The sequence below is a fragment of the Rana temporaria genome, chromosome 2 (assembly GCF_905171775.1).
Source record: "Rana temporaria chromosome 2, aRanTem1.1, whole genome shotgun sequence".
Classification (NCBI taxonomy): Eukaryota; Metazoa; Chordata; class Amphibia; order Anura; family Ranidae; genus Rana; species Rana temporaria.
In genome coordinates, this window is record NC_053490.1 from 142,252,117 (window position 1) to 142,268,865 (window position 16,749).

Sequence of the window (16,749 nt, forward strand, 5' to 3'; positions counted from 1 at the left end):
GGCTTCACCAGAAGAAGATTAAAGTTTTAGGAATGGCCCAGACCTGAATCTGATTGAAAATCTGTGGGGTGATCTGAAGAGGGCTGTGCACAGGGGATGCCCTCATAATCTGACAGATTTGGAGTATCTTTGCAAAGAAGAGTGGACAAATATTGCCAAGTCAAGATGTGAGATAGACTCGTACCCAAAAAGATGGAGTTCTGTAATAATATCAAAAAGGTGATTCAACAAAGAATTAGTTTAAGGGTGTGCACACTTAAGCAACCTTAATAATAATAATATTATTTATTATTATGTTTTTATTTTTACTTCCCTCCACCTTAAAGATTTGTTTGTTGTTCAGCTGAGTTGTACAGTTAATGGGTCACATTAAAAAGTGGAAGCCTTTCTGAACTGACTTATCTTTGAGAGGTGTGTGTGTGTGTGTGTGTGTGTGTGTGTATATGTATATGTATATATATATATATATATATATATATATATATATATATATATATATATCTATAATTAATAAATTATATATATATATATATATCTATAATTAATAAATTATATATATATATATATATATATTTTTTTTTTTTTTTGGTATCCACTGTATTTGCAAAAAATCACTCTGGCAGTGAAGAAGTTAAACGCTCCTTCTAATATGCCTGTAAACACCTATGTGTGCATGAGCATGTAGGCTAATCTAGAGGTGCTTTACCAGACTTAAAAAGTCAAGCTCCTGTAAAGGCATTTTTTTTTAAACCCCCTGTGTGCATAACCTCTGATGGTCAGGTAGAAAGTCAAATGTATCTGTTCTTGGATAAAAAATTAATCTTTCAGATCAGTAGGTTGTATCTTCATATTCTATAGTCGTCAGGCAGAGCGTTGGGCTTCTTTTCACATGTTTTCTAGGGTAGTGTCTCTCAACCTTGAGACCCAATAAACTCTTCCAAAACCTTCAGTGTCCCCTCGCACAATAACATTTTGGAAATGCAAATGAGGCTGAGTGTCACTGTGGATAGAGTGAAGGTTCTAGAGAGGGTTGGGGCACTTTGCAGCAGACTTAGTGGCCCTATAGGGAAGGAGGTTTCTGGAGGCAGTTGGGGGACTCTGCAGCAGACTTGGTGGCCTTATAAGAAAAAGAGGTTTCTGGAGGGAGTTTGGGGCAATTATTGGGGGACAGGATCTCTAGAGGGGTTGGAGGGCACTGTGGTGGCTGGGGGGCATTGTTAGGATCACTATGTTGTTAACCAGGGGGACACTGCGGGGGCTCTTAGGGGGCCTGGATGCACTGTGAGAGGTTGAGGGCACTATGGGAGCTAGGAGGCATTGTGGGAGGTTAGGTTATTTGCAGCTGCTCTGGAGACCTGGGAGGAGGAAGGCCACAGCCCAGCAGTGGGCCCATGGCTTAGTGGTTGAGAACCACAGCTCCAGTGCGTACATGCATACCTACCTTAACCGCTCATACTAAAATCTGAATGATTTAACTTCTGCTAGATGGTAAACTTGTAGTGTTCTGGGAATCCTGTCACAGATGCATTTTGTATGAAATATGTATTTGTAAAACCGTTTTATATCAATGGAACAAAAACCCAGCCAATTAAGTATGTTGGTTCAGCGCTGGTGGTGATAAATCCCTGGTCCTTTTTAGCATACATTTCCTAAGCATGCAGACCCCTGCTTCATTACTATTGGGCTTCTGTGGACACTTGTACAGTTCAGCCATCATGGGTAAATATAAGACAGATTTCATATGCACCATCACTTCAGTGTTATGATTTTATAAATTCAATCCTTCCGCTCAGTAATGGTTTGATATTGTCATTGAAAATGTCAGAGCTGCATAGTTTGTAAAGGTAACCATGTGCTGAATGCATTCCATCATGCTCACATTTTCATCTGTCGGAGAACGAAGAAATGAAATTGAAACAAGGTGACAGGCTGTTAAAAAATGCAGTACATGTCTGTTTTATTTCACAGTTTGCTCTACTCCTTCATTTTCCATTTACCTTTCCTTTTAGTCCAGAAGAAGCCAAAGACATTTCCTCACAGATGATTGGAAAGAAGTTGTTTACGAAACAGACAGGAGAAAAGGGCAGGATATGTAACCATGTGTTCATCTGCGAGCGCAGATATCCCAGGAGAGAATATTACTTCGCAATTACCATGGAAAGGTCATTTCAAGTGAGTTGCGGTATTCTCCTAAACTCTGGAAGCTGTGAGGAGGGGTTTTTGGTGCAGAGAACCTTCATTTCACATTTTAACTGTCTGATAATTTTTAGATTTTTTTTTTTTCTTGTATTATAGACTGTATGTGCTGTAACTAATGTTTACATAGATCCATAAATCATTTTTGGATTTGAAATGAATTTTATGTTTAGCATACATATCTTATATACTCACAATTTTTTCCTCAAACTGTCAGATCTCCAGCTGTTGCAAAACTACAAGTCCCATTAGGCGTTGCAAGGCTGAAAGTTACAAGAATGACTTGCAGAGACATGATGGGACTTGTGAAACTACAACAGCTGGAGGGCTGCCAGTTTGAGACCCCTGCTCTAGACTGACCTATAAAATAAAACTCTGGACCAGGGTTCGACAATTCCTGGGCACCAGGTCGCAATTGTAACTAGAATTAGCGACCTGGGGGGTAACCTCGCCGCTCCGGCCGATAATTGAGGCCGCAGCTTTGCGGCCTACTGCAGGCCTATGATTCCTTCTGTAGCCTGGCGCCATCTTGTGGTCGCCGCTGTTATGACAAAAGACAACCAGCAATACTAATGGGGATTTCTGCCTGTATTTACTGCCCACCCATCTCCTTCCCAAAGTGGAGAAGAGAAGGAAGTGATTTGTGGCAATCATCTGGCGCCTTTTGCCTAATGGTGAGTGTGGGGGGGAGCTGTTTTTAAATGGCTTCATATAGCCTTTTTTTTTTTTTTTTTTTATTATTTGTCATCTCCCTGCTTGGCCTCTTTCACACGGGCTGTCTGATTGGGTTCACCTGTCAGCTTTTCAGGCCGAACTGATCAGAACTATATGCCCCTTTCACACGGTCGCATCGTTCAGGTCCGCCTGTCAGTTTTTCCGGGTGCTCAATGCTTCTCTATGGAGCGTCGGATGTCAGCGGTGACGTGCACTGACATCCGTTCCGCTAAAATCGGACGGATGGCGATACATCGCCATCCGTCCATATCAGATCAGGTGAGATCTGATGAAAGCGGACATGCTGTCCGTTTTCGTCCGATCTCTCCATAGGAGATAGCGGTGCTGGACAAGCCTCTCTCGCTCAGTGAGCAGAGAGGGACCTGTCATCCGCCGGCTCAGCGGAGAGATCTCCCGCTGAGCTGGCGGACCGCTGCAAGTGGATCCGTCCTTGTGTGGAAGGGCCCTAAAGCAGGGATATAGCAGTCTTGTGTCCCTGCAAGGCAGGAAATAAAAACGGTGTATATTATTATCACTGTATTGGTGTCTCTTGAGATGTCAGTAGCAGTTAGTTCTGACCCAGTGTCAGATTGTATGCCACACTATCACAGTCCCGCTCTAAGTTGATCGCCACCATTGCTAGTATTAAAAAATAAAATAAAGAAAAACTCCAGTGTGTGTATATATATACTATAATCGGTTTTGTCGGTCGTAAAAAAAAAAAAAAAAACCTGGCTCCTAGATTCCAAGAAAATGTGTCAAGCCCTGCTCTAGACACTCCCGACGACCTGCAGCACTGCCTTCGTTGCTGAAATGCCTCCACTGTGAGCTGAAGTGTTTGAGAGGGGGAGCGTATGAGAGAAAATAAAGGACTATTTGGCTCAGTCAGGGGAAGTTTAAAGTCTAAGTTCACCTTGAAAAGAAATGCCAATATTTTGTCAGGGAAAAGAAAAGTGCAATTATTTTTTTATTTTTGCAAAGTATTGCACCTGAAATTAGTGGGTGGTGGTGGTGTAAGCATTTTTAGCATGCTGCACCCTAAGGGGTCTTGGACCCCTTTCACAGTGAGGCGCTTTTCTGGCATCTTTAGCACTAAAAATAGTGCATGAAAAGCGCCTCTCATGTCTCTCCAGTGTGAAAGCCTGTGTGCTTTCACACTGGGGTGGTGCGCTTGCGGGACGTTCTGAAAAGCCCTGCAAACAGCATCTTTGGGGCAGTTGTATACACCACTCCCAAAACGCCCTGCCCATTGAAATGAATAGGCAGCGCTGCTGAAGCGCCTGCAATGCGCATTCTTCTTCAAAAAGCACTGCTAAAATGACGGTTAATGCGACGCTAATACTATTGGGGCATTACCGCAGACTCCAGGCGCTTTACAGTGTGAAAGAAGCCTTAATGCAACATGGCACAGAAGATGAGTTTTTTGTTTACCTTTATGAGGCTGGATTTTATACTTGTTTTATACTGTCATATAGGAGCCTTAGGCCCCTTTCACACTGGGGCGGAGGTGCTGTGGCAGTATAGCACCGCTATTTTTAGTGGCAGAATTGCCGCGGTATTCGGCCGCTAGCGGTGCGGTATTGACCCCCCGCTAGTGGTCGAAAAAGGGTTAATACCGCTGACAATGCGCCTCTGCCATGCTATACCGTGGTCGGTTTACAGGGGGAGGGCAGAATCGGGTAGGATCAGCCAGGTTTTTTTATATGGTAGAGGGGGCCAAATTACACAGCACACGCACTGCTATAAGGGAACAGGAGCTCTGTTTTGTGTTTACAAACAATTTAAAGCCCCTTTCACATGGGTCATACTGGCTGAGGCTTGTGATCTGCATGCTTAGCAGGGCATCTCTCCGCTGATGCCCACTGAGCAGGTGGGTGACAGGTCTGTGTGGTCCACTCATGCAGAACGGACACAGACCACTATCCTCTATGGGCGGCTGGATGTAAATGGACCACTTGTCCGTTTACAACCAATTGCCATCCGATCTGCTAGATCCCCATGATTGTTTTTTAATCGAGTGTAAACGGACACGTGTCTTTTTACACCTGGCGCACCATAGAGAAGAATGGACGTATCGATTGGGGCTGCCTGAAGAACTGTCGGGCAAACCTGATCAGCACATCCGTGTTAAAGGGGCATCAACAAAAAAAAAAATCTACTCTTAAAGGGGTTGTAAGCCCTCTGTTTTTCACCTTAATGCATTCTGGTGAAAAACCTTTGTTCATGCAGCAGCCCCCCAGAGCCCGCCTTTTACTTACCTAAGCCCTGTAATTCCCTGCTGCAGCCGGTGTCTTGTGTCCTGATTGGATAGATTGACAGCAGCGCAGCCATTGACTTCTGTTTAATCTGCTATAAGGGAACAGGAGCTCTGTTTTGTGTTGTGTTACAAACCATTTAAGGCCCCTTTTAACGGTTTCCCAGTTAAATTCAGAAAGTATTGAAACCAGCGGATAAGCATAACGGCCAGGCTATAGGCATTTTCAGGAAGAGGTCGGCTATGACTGCGCCTGTATTCTACACTTAGATGAAGAGAAATCTAAACACAAATATTCTTAATGACTGCCTTGAACTGAGTAAGATGTTTTTATTCTGTCCCTGGAGCATGCTCTGTATTTTATCTCTTCATCTCCACAAACCGCTTGCAGTGATTTATGATACTGGTAGATGTTTAGCAGCCAATATTATCATGCCCTAGAGAACAGATAACTGACATTCGTTTGCAAAAATACTCCTTTAATTAAAAAATGTCTAAAAAAAAAAACTTTTTTTTAAGTTCTGAGTGTAAACTCTTTATGCCTGCGAGTTCTTGCTCCGACCAATGTTTTTTAGTTAGAGTTGTAACTCCCAGGAAGATATGAAAAATGCCATTTCATTGCACTGCTTTTGCTACCACGATGTATGCTGATAAGCTGATCTAAAAGAATCCCGATGTCTCATTAAAGAGAACCTGCCACCAAGAAATCATCACGTTGGGGACTTTTTGTCCCCTATGTGATGAAACACAATGTTTTAGTTGGTGTCAAAAACCTAGTTACACCCAAACACTTAAACCCCTCCCAATTTTTTTTGAGCCCACCCCATATACAGGCACATACGAGTGCAAACACACACTTAAGGGGCGTCTACGCATGAAAATGTTGATTACGCTACACGTTGCATATAGCCGCAAACGGCGGGGTGAGAGCAATTATTCTGTAACCATTATTTACACCCAATTCTGAACTGATGACCTGCAGGAGCTTTAAGGCCTTGTGCACTCAAGGCATATTTTTAAGCCCCTCTTAACTCCAGAACTCCTGGCTGCTTTAAAAATAATGTGGTAAGCATGCGTTTAGGCACGCCTAGCGTTTGGAGTGTTATTGCATTCTATTGGTAAAACCTTAAATCCCAAAGACAATAATTTATCAGACTTTACTGGCACATAAATTGGGATGCTCATTTTGTATTAAAAGTACAGTAAAACCTTGGATTGCAAGCATAATTCATTCCGGAAACATGCTTGTAATCCAAAGCACTTAAAGCAAATTTTCCCATAAGAAATAATGAAAACTCAAATGATTCGTTCCACAACCATTTATTCATAAGTCCTTCAGTTTATAGTCCATATAAAAAGATTATACCAGTGTGATAAATTGTGTAACCATAAAATGTCCATCCACAAATGGCAGCCTCCACATGGGGATTAGAAGCAAAATCCAGCAGGAGCTACAGAGTATAAAAGAGAAGAGAGGCGCCTCTAAGTGTAGCAATATGGTTGCATTTAATGAAGGTACAACATTTAGCAACTCGCATGGTTGATGATTAAAAAGAGGCACAAGTATGCAGGCATCCGGGGTAAAGCAATCCACATAGACCTGCAATAGAGCTATCTGAAAAAGAGGCTTGAATGGCTCATGGAAGAGACAACATCAATGGCGGTGAGGAGAACGGTCTATGTGGTCAGCTTTACCCCGGATACCTGCATACTTGGATGTGCCTCTTTTAATCTTCAACAATGTGAGTTTCTAAATGTTGTATCTTCATTAAATGTAACCATATTGCTACACTTGGAGGCGCCTCTCGCTTGTATATCAAGGCAAAATGTATTTAAAAATGTTGCTTTTCTTTAAAAACACTCTCAAACCAAGGTTTTACTGTACATTGAAACCTATTATAGGTAATTTTGTTGGCCAGATTATTAATTCTGGCCGCTGGAATGCATGAATGCTAGATGCGTTTAGGTGTATTCACCTTTTTGTTTTTCTGCCTGTAATATGTCTGGATATCAGTCTATTTTATCCCTTACACCAGGGGTCTCTAAACTATGGTCCTCCCGTTGTTCAGAAACTTAAATTCCCGTCATGCCTAGTCATGTCTGTCACTGTCAGTTATACAATGCCTCATTGGACGTGTAGTTCCGCATCACCTGGAGGGCCATAGTTTGGAGATCCCTGCGTTGCACAACAGCATTTATGCTGCCCATACACCAGTACATTTATTTATTTATTTTTTTCAATCGGCCAGAATAGTGATGCAGCTAATTGTTTATAATATATATGTAGTGTTTATACTGTGTATTATCTTATCTTTTTGGTGGTATATGATGCAGTTATTTGCTGTTCAGGCTTTGGAGAAGTATAACTAAAGGCAAGAACCCTTTTAAGTTTTGGATAGAGTGGAAAGAGATTAGAACATCTGTCAGATTTAATGCTGTCTATGTCCTTGTCATGGAGGTTCATCTTCTCTGTTTGTAATGTTTACCGTTTTCACCGAAAGTAAAGAAAATCTTACATTTTTGGCAACAGTAATAGAGGGGAAGTCTTCCAAAAGGAACAATAGTTCTGGTGACAACCAGAGATTCCCTTACTTTTGGAGGGATTTCCTCACTTCCTGTTTTGGATGTGGGACAGGAAAATCTCTCCACTGGGACAGAGATGGCAAAAAATATTGACAGAGGTTATAACCCTCCCTTACTCTATCCAAAATAAAAAAGGTAGAACTATAGGCAAAAAGTTTTCAACGTCTAACTCTGTTTTTTTATATATATATATATATATATATATTATAAAAATGAAGGGTTGGGCCTCATGCTCACTGGGTGTTATAAAAACAGCAGTAGCTTTAGCTGTAGAATGCAGAGTTAAAAATGCAAGTTTTGCTGCATTAGCGTTTTTTTTTTTTTTTTTTAAATCTATACTCCTACAAAAGCTTATTGCTTATAAGTGCAGAATAGACAAGTTTTTGAGCATTTTTCAGCGTTGGAGCATTTGTACAGCTGAAGAACTCCTCTTCAAGGGGGGTTCCAGCCAGAAAACACCCCTGACAAACAAAAGGCTAATAACAGCCTGTGTGCATGGACACATAGGATAAAATGCGGGGCAGTTTACTGGCTGCAGAAAAAAATGCCTGAAGCCAAAAACAATAGCTGTAAAAAACATCCAGTGTGCATGAGGCCTAAAAGTGATTGTAAATGCTTTTTGTTTTTAATAAAAAAATAAAACTTTTACACTTGCCATGCCTACTTTGTGCAATGGAATTGTAAAAATAGTAGTTGCTAGGGTTGTCCCGATACTAGTATCGGTATCGGGACCGATACCGAGCATTTGCCTGAGTACTTGTACTCGGGGCAAATACTCCGATGCTTCACCCGATACCTGGACAGTCAGGGTGATTAGTGCGGTGGGGGAGTTACAAGCACCGATCCCCGCTGACTGTCCTTGTATCCTCCATTCCCCCTCCATTCTGCTGCTGCCCCCTCCGTGCTGCCATCTTTTTCCATGCCGCCGTCACGCCCCCCTCCTTGCTGCTGCCGCCGTCACACCCCCCTCCTTGCTGCTGCCGCCGTCACGCCCCCCTCCTTGCTGCTGCCGCCGTCACGCCCCCCTCCTTGCTGCTGCCGCCGTCACGCCCCCCTCCTTGCTGCTGCCGCCGTCACGCCCCCTCGATCTGGTAAACCCGGCTCCTACCTTTTCCGAATGTGATCACCGACTCTGTACATTCACATAACTGAAACATTGTAACCTCCAGTGATTAGGATGTTTCAGTTTATGAATGAAGAGAAGCCACCGGCTTCTCTCCTTTCATTTTCAGCGCAGCTGAGGCTGTAGAGAAAGGGACTGGGGAATTTGTGTCCCTACTCCCTTCCCCTGTCTCAGAGAGGAGATCTCAGAGATCTGTTAAGACCCCTGATATCTCACCAAAGACCCCCCCCCCCCCCCCCAACAGGGCTGATGATAAAAAGAAAAAAGGAATTGCAATAAAAAAAAAAATTAATTGTAAAAAATAAAAAAATTAATAAAAAACACACTGTACATTCCCCCCCCCCCCCACCCCCCTTAAAAAAAAAAAAAAAGCATTGTAAAAAAATAAATAAAAAAATTGTATAAATAAAAAAATTGTAAAAAAAAAATACTGACACGTGCCACTGTCACGTGAGATTTAAAAAAAGTATCGGTAATTGGTATCGGCGAGTACTTGATAAAGTATCGGTACTTGTACTCGGTCATAAAAAAGTGGTATCGGTACAACCCTAGTAGTTGTCCTGGCTTGTCTGCTTATCTATCGGCTTCAATACTTTGAATAACTTTTTTTTAGGTAGTGGGAATAACAGGGGTTCTGACTTATTTGCTGCATGCTTGCTTAGGGTTAAGTTTTAAAGGCTCGATTTTTTTTTTTTTTTTTTTTTTTTTTACCTTCTCTGGTAAAAAAAAAAAAAACATGTATGCCGCAGTCCCCTAGCCCCCCTCCCCCCAATACTTAAGCCCCATCTTGATCCAGAAATGGTGCATGACTGCCTCAGCTGTCTGAGGGACTCTCACTCCTCATTGGCTCCCACTGCTGTCAATCCCAGTCAGTGAGCCAATGAGGGGGAAGAGGGGGACAGGGCTGTGCCACAGTTCTGTGTGTGAATGGACACACAGCTGCGCTTCGGGAGCAAGCCAGGAGCACCGGTGAGCAACTCGGGAAGAGGATCCGGGCTGCTCTCTGCAAAATCCCAGCACCGAGCAGGTAAGTGACATGTTTTTTTTGTTTGCTTTTCTTTTCAAATGTTTTTTATTGTATTTTTCAAAGATACACAATAAAGCACAAATAAGAGTCATAACAATACAACAGTTTCTTAGTCATACTATGTGTTCAACAGTGTGCCTGGGTAGGCTTCAAATTATCATTTTACTAAACAGTAACCATATAGGGCCTTAGTCCAGTTGGATAGTGGTCAGATGCTTAAACAAGTAACTAGCAATCCCTGTTTACCCCAACGGGATCATGCTGTAAACAAGGGATTATGGCTCATTATCTTATATTATTTAATAAAATCAAAATTAACATAAAGGGGTATCAAGGGAAGGAGGGGAGGGGAAGGTGAGTAGGAAGTTATCTTTTACATCCGGTCTAGTTTAGGAGTGTAGTCGTTCAGGAACACACTTAATAATTATTAAAATTCTTCAGAAAATTTGAGGCCCTAGGATGAGTAATCCATTCATTCCAATTTTTAATGAATTTACTTATGGTTCCTTTCCTATGTGCTAACATTAGCTCATAGTGAGCCTGAGTATTGAGTCTCTGGACAACATCAGATAAGTTAGGTGCTAAGGTAGATTTCCATAGTTTTGTTATGGTGAGTCTCGCTGCTGTAAGGAAGTTGGCAACTATAGTTCTAAATTGAGGAGGATAGACATCTAGATTTAAACCTAGTAGGGCTAATTCAGGTGTGAGTATTTTTAGTTTTTTGTTTGCTTTTAAAAACAAGACTTTATCACTTTAAAGCCAGGTAGGTAGCTTTATCAAAAGTAGGTCTGCAATTTCAACATACATTTTTATTTTTTCCTGTACAGATTTCCTACATAATAGACTGGAGGTTGTTTGCAAAACTTCCTTGGAACTGAGAAACCCGCTGTTATTTTACAGAAAAAAAATAGATTATCTGGTCAAGTCGATAAATCGACTTCAGTACAACTAGCCTGCCCATGGATGAATCTACATTTGTTTAATTGCTGCTGAACTGGACACATTTTGATCCTTCTATGGCCGGGTTAAGGTTCACACCTAAAACAACATTAGAACGTGTCCTGCTTGCAAACAGACGCAAGTTTTTTTTTTTTGTGTTAAAATACGCAGCAAAACATGCAGGTAAAAATAGTGCATAGGGTACATTGCAGTGTTACAGTGTGAATGGATCCTCAGACAAAAATGCAATGTGCACTTGCTTACCTTTATGCTTAGTTCAGGGGAAAAGTTGTCCAGCTTTCAAAATGCTGTAGTTTTATCGATGCCCTTTGTGTCTGAAATTTAATGGAAGAAGGGACACTTGCAATTTCAAGAAATCTGCACTGAGAAGATTTAAAGGGTTTGTTCACTTTTTCAGAAAAAAGGACAAAGTTAAAGAACACCATTCCTCCCAATATTTTGAGATGGAAATGAGGGACACCTAACGGCAAAAGTATGTAGGCATAGGACACACCCCCCTCAAAGGAGAATTGTACAAAAAAAAAAACAAGATTGGTTAAACCCACAAGTGCTTTTTTTACCACTACTATTCCTTTTTATATTGGCTTTTAGAATTTACAAATGCAAGAATTTAGAAATCAGATGAAGTGTTTAGCATTGGAAAAAACTTTTTGATAGAAAAAAGTGCTTTTAATATACATCTATATAGATCAGACCAAAATGAGGGACATTGCTCCAAATCAGGGATGGTCCCTCCAAAATCAGTGACAGTTGGGAGCTATGACAACACCATACACCCTCCCCAACTTCCCTGGTCCTTACTGTACTTGCCTCCCTATGTGATGGGCTCTCCGTGCCCATGGGCAGGTGCTGTAGTCCAGGGATTTGAATTCTTCGTTCTTATATCTCTTCTCTCTGCAGTGCTTTCAGGACGGATCATCGCTCTGATCTGTCCCAGAAGGGATGCAGAAGGAAGAGGGAAAAGAGCGAGGATCCCCAAAACGCTACATCGACTGTATGGGCATAAACATCTGATCGCCCACAGAGATAAGTAGAGCGGGGACCAGGGGGTGGGGAGGGGGTGTACAGTGTTAGTTGACCTTTTTTCATTTTCTTTCTAAATGGGCAAACTCGCCTTTAAGTTGCTGTTTTTTCTGAACTTGCTAAGCAATGAATTTACCTGAGTGGGAGCTCAACCAGCAGCTGATACGTACCTTTTGTTTGCTACCCTGCTTTTGCATTTGGCTGCAATTTTTTTTCTGCATAATGGACATTGTGTCCCTGTTTTACAACTGTGCGTTTTTATTTGCAGTTTAGGTGCAGTGTGGTAAAATGCTGCATGCCGCATCTTTGATGCTTTCGTCAAAATGTACATTCTGTAGACTTCAATGGTAACGTGCCTAAAACGCAGCACACCGAACCACACGGCCCTAATATTTCGAGAGGTACTCGTGCTTGGGTTTGTTTGTTCAGAATCTAGTTAAAACTCTAATATGTATTTTATAATTCCATCATGGAGATAAGTAAATTCTATTTAGATATGTGAATCCAGAACCCTACAGCTAAAAGGCAAGAGTGCTAGCCACATGGACACCATCATGCCCATTTCCTAAGTCAACAGCTGAAATCTTTTGCAAGGTTTGGTTCACCTTCATGAAATGGAACTAGATTCCAGATCCAGCGATTTTGCTTTCACTAGATGATTTTTTGTTATTTTTCCTCTGCTGGTTGGCAGGTTTCCACAAACCGAATATTTTTTTACATGTTTGCAACTATAGCCACTAGGTGGCAGCAATGAACCACCTTTACTATATTTTTTTTTTTTTTTTTTGTGTTTTGGTCACATATTGTTTGTGCCTAACAAGCACACAAAACCTTGCATTTTCTTTTCCACACAAGTCTTCAAATTACAGTTTTTAAAGATGAAATTGATTATAATGACAATTTAAATTGATCTGAAATCTTTTGATTCTAAAACTTGTCATGTGACATACTTAAAATGATTCAAATTAAAGCCGAACATATTCTTTCTCAATTGACGTTTATGTCCCTGTATATACAGTAGTTGGGGGAGGGGGGTTAATATTACCCCCACTATTCTCTGTGGCACCGAAACGTCTATTTATTACAATCCCCAAAAATTTGGGACGCTGTGTAAATGCTGCATAAAAACAGAATGCAATGATTTACAAATCTCATAAATCCATATTTTCTTCACAATGGAAAACATCAAATGTTTAAATGAGAAAAATTTACCATTTTAATAAAAAAAATTATTGTAAAAATGATGGCCGCAACATCAGTCTCAAAGTTGGGACAGGGCCATGTTGCAGATATACCCAATACACATTTATAATATAACAATGTATGCTGTAAATTCGTTAAAGGCTTTAGTAGATTTGAAAGAAAGTTGGCTGGACTATTAAACACTGTAGCTGCTGACTTTTAATAAGCACATTTACCTGTCCATGTTGCCCCCGATGTTGGCTGCCCGAGGCCGATCCGTCCCTCGGACTGGCTCCTGGCGCCGCCATCCTCACTAAGGGAAACGAGCAGTGAAGCCTTGCAGCTTCCCTGCCCGTCTTCTACTGCGCATGCCTGAGTCGTGTGGCTCGTTGTGAATGGGCACACCGTCCTGTGTGTCCCAGAAGGCGGCGTGCCTCCATTTCCCCAGAACGCGAGGAGGAGAACACAGGACCTCACCGTGGAAGAGGAAGAGGCAGATTAGGACGATCTGCCTAGTAACAGCCATTTCTGGTAAGTATACTTTTTTTTTTTTTTTTTTGGGTGGACCGCCACTTTAAAACCAAGTATATATTTTTACCTCGCCCTATAGGAATTCATATTTTATGGTTATGAAACATACGTTTAGATTACTGAAATAAAGGTAACATTTTTATCTCGACCTTTGGTGTGTTGGGATACACACCCTGGTCCAATTTGAAACTATAATTGCCACATAGGATAGGTTTATGACTATGTAAGGCTTTTGTAAGTTAAGAGCCAGGTAAGCTTTTTCAAAAGGAGTTCAATCACAGCCAGTGAGGAGGGAGAGGGTGTGGGGCCAAGCCTTGGCTCTGAGTTTAAATGGACATGCTGAGCAGCGGCTCGGGAGTGCCTCTGCTCAGTTGCCCCCATTGCAAGCTGCTTTCTCAGGGGGCAGGAGGGAGGGGCCAGGAGTGCCAGCGGGAAACCAGAGAAGAGGAGGATCAGGGCTGCTCTGTGCAAAACCATTACACAGAGGAGGGGTGTAATTTTATTTTATTGAAAAGAAATAAAAATGATGCCTTAGTATCACTTTAATGGCAGTCCAATTTTTCTCAAGTTTCAGATTCAATTCAGATCCAACTCTGTTGGTCATAAACTTGCGTTTGTGGGCTAACAAAATGTGACTGCCTCATTTTTTTTGCAGCACACTGTAAGTCAACGCATGTGATTGTTAGAATATGAAGAAGTAAGCTGCCTTCTAGATAAAGGAAGGCCCAAAGACGTGGTTTATCTGGATTTTGAAAAAGCATTTGATACAGTTCCTCATCAACATATAGGGCTAGATTCACGTAGAATCGCGTAACTTTGTGCGGGCGTAACGTATCCTATTTACGTTACGCTTCCGCAACTTTTACAGGAAAGTGCCGTATTCTCAAAAAAAGCGTAGGCGGGCGTGTGTTATGTAAAACAGGCTTGACCCAAATTGATTGACGTTTTTCCCGAACAGCGCATGCGGCGTCGGTGAAATTTCCCAGTTTGCATTGCTCCAAAGTACGCCGCAAGGACGTCATTGGTTTCGACGTGAACGTAAATGACGTCCAGCCCCATTCACGGACGACTTGCACTAACTACGTAACTTTTTCAAATTTCGACGCGGGAACGACGGCCATACTTAACATTGTTACGCCGCACTTACACCACCATATAGCAGGGGTAACTATACGCCGGGAAAAGCCTAACGTAAACGGCGTAACTGTACTGCGTCGGTCGTAGGTTTGTGAATTTGCATATCTCGCTGATTTACATATTTTGACACGTAAATCGACGTACACGCCCCTAGCGGCCAGCGTAAATATGCAGTTACGATCCGACGGCGTAAGAGACTTGCGCCTGTCAGATCTAATAGATATCTATGCGTAACTGATTCTAAGAATCGGGCGCATGGATACAACCGGCCGGACGCAGAGATACGACCGGCCGGACGCAGAGATACGACGGCGTATCTGGAGATACGCCGTTGTATCTCCTCTAACAATCTGGCCCATACTGTACAAAATAAGGTCTGTCAGGCTGGACCATAGGGTGAGTACATGGATTGAAAACTGGCTACAGGGGCAAGTTCAGAGGGTGGTGATAAATGGGGAGTACTCTGAATGGTCTGGTGCGGCGAGTGTTCTATCCTGCGACAAATCCTATTTAACTTATTCATAAATGGGCGGGGGGGGGAGGGGATAGGATAAAAAGCTCAATCTCAGTATTTGCGGACAATATCAAACTAAACAGGGCAATGGCTTCTTTGCCGGATGTGGAAACGTTGCAAGAAGATCTGAACAAATTAATAGGGTGGGCCACTACATGGCAAATGAGGTTTAATGTACAGGGTGGGCCATTTATATGGATACACCTTAATAAAATGGGAATGGTTGGTGATATTAACTTCCTGTTTGTGGCACATTGGTATATGTGAGGGGGGGAAACTTTTCAAGATGGGTGGTGACCATGGCGGCCATTTTGAAGTCAGCCATTTTGAATCCAACTTTTGTTTTTTCAATAGGAAGAGGGTCATGTGACACATCAAACTTATTGGGAATTTCACAGAAAACCAATGGTGTGCTTGGTTTTAACGTAACTTTATTCTTTCATGAGTTTTTTTTACAAGTTTCTGACCACTTATAAAATGTGTTCAATGTGCTACGCTGTGGGCTCTTGCTGAATGAAGCTAGGACAGCCACTGATGTTTCTTCATTAGTGACAGATTTCATGTGTCCACATTTTGGCAAATCCAACACTGAACCAGTTTGACTAAAACTTGGCAAGCAGTTTGCTCACTGTAGCATGGGAGATGGGTGGTCTCGTAGGCTGTCTTGCATTGAAATCTGATGCAATGACCCGGTTACTGCGTTCACCAGACATCCACACAATTTCTATCCGTTCCGCACGTGTTGACCTTGGCGACATGTCAATGGCTGTAAACAAAGAGAAACTTGTAAATAACTCATGAAAGAATAAAGTTACGTTAAAACCAAGCACACCGTTGTTTTTCTTGTGAAGTTCCCAATAAGTTTGATGTGTCACATGACCCTCTTCCTATTGAAAAAACAAAAGTTGGATTCAAAATAGCCGACTTCAAAATTGCCGCCATGGTCACCACCCATCTTGAAAAGTTTCCCCCCTCACATATACTAATGTGCCACAAACAGGAAGTTAATATCATCAACCATTCCCACTTTATTAATGTGTATCCATATGAATGGCCCACTCCTTAGAAAAATCTAAAATAATACATTTGGGTGGCAAAAACACAAATGGTAACTAGAATTGAAAAAGACCTGGGGGTTCTAGTAGGTAGGCTCAGCAATGGCATGCTGCTGCAAGCAAAGCCAATAGAATATTGACTTGCATTAAAAAGGGAATTAACTCCAGACTATAATTCTCCCACTCTACAAGACTCTGGTCCGGCCGCACCTGGAGTATGCCATCCAGTTCTGGGCTCCAGTCCTCAGGAAGGATGTGCTGGGAACTGGAGAGAGCCCAGAGAAGGGCAACAAAAAAAAAAGGGTCTAGAGCAGGGGTCTCCAAACTTTTTAAACAAAGGGCAAGTTTATTGTCCTTTAGACTTTAGGAGGGTCGTATTGTGGCCAGCAGGGACAAAAAATGTTGGCATCAGTGAGAATAAATATGACCTCAGGATTGGTGGTCAATAGG

The 16,749-nt window shown here is 42.0% G+C and overlaps 1 protein-coding gene across 1 annotated transcript in view; it reads left to right on the forward strand.

Annotated features, from left to right (window-relative positions):
* SUCLA2 (succinate-CoA ligase ADP-forming subunit beta) overlaps positions 1-16,749 on the forward strand; it is a 108,045-nt gene that overhangs the window by 47,834 nt on the left and 43,462 nt on the right. The window contains exon 4 of the mRNA XM_040341247.1: positions 2,010-2,172. Within this exon, the coding sequence (XP_040197181.1) occupies positions 2,010-2,172 (163 nt within the window). The remainder of the gene's footprint in view (positions 1-2,009; positions 2,173-16,749) is intronic.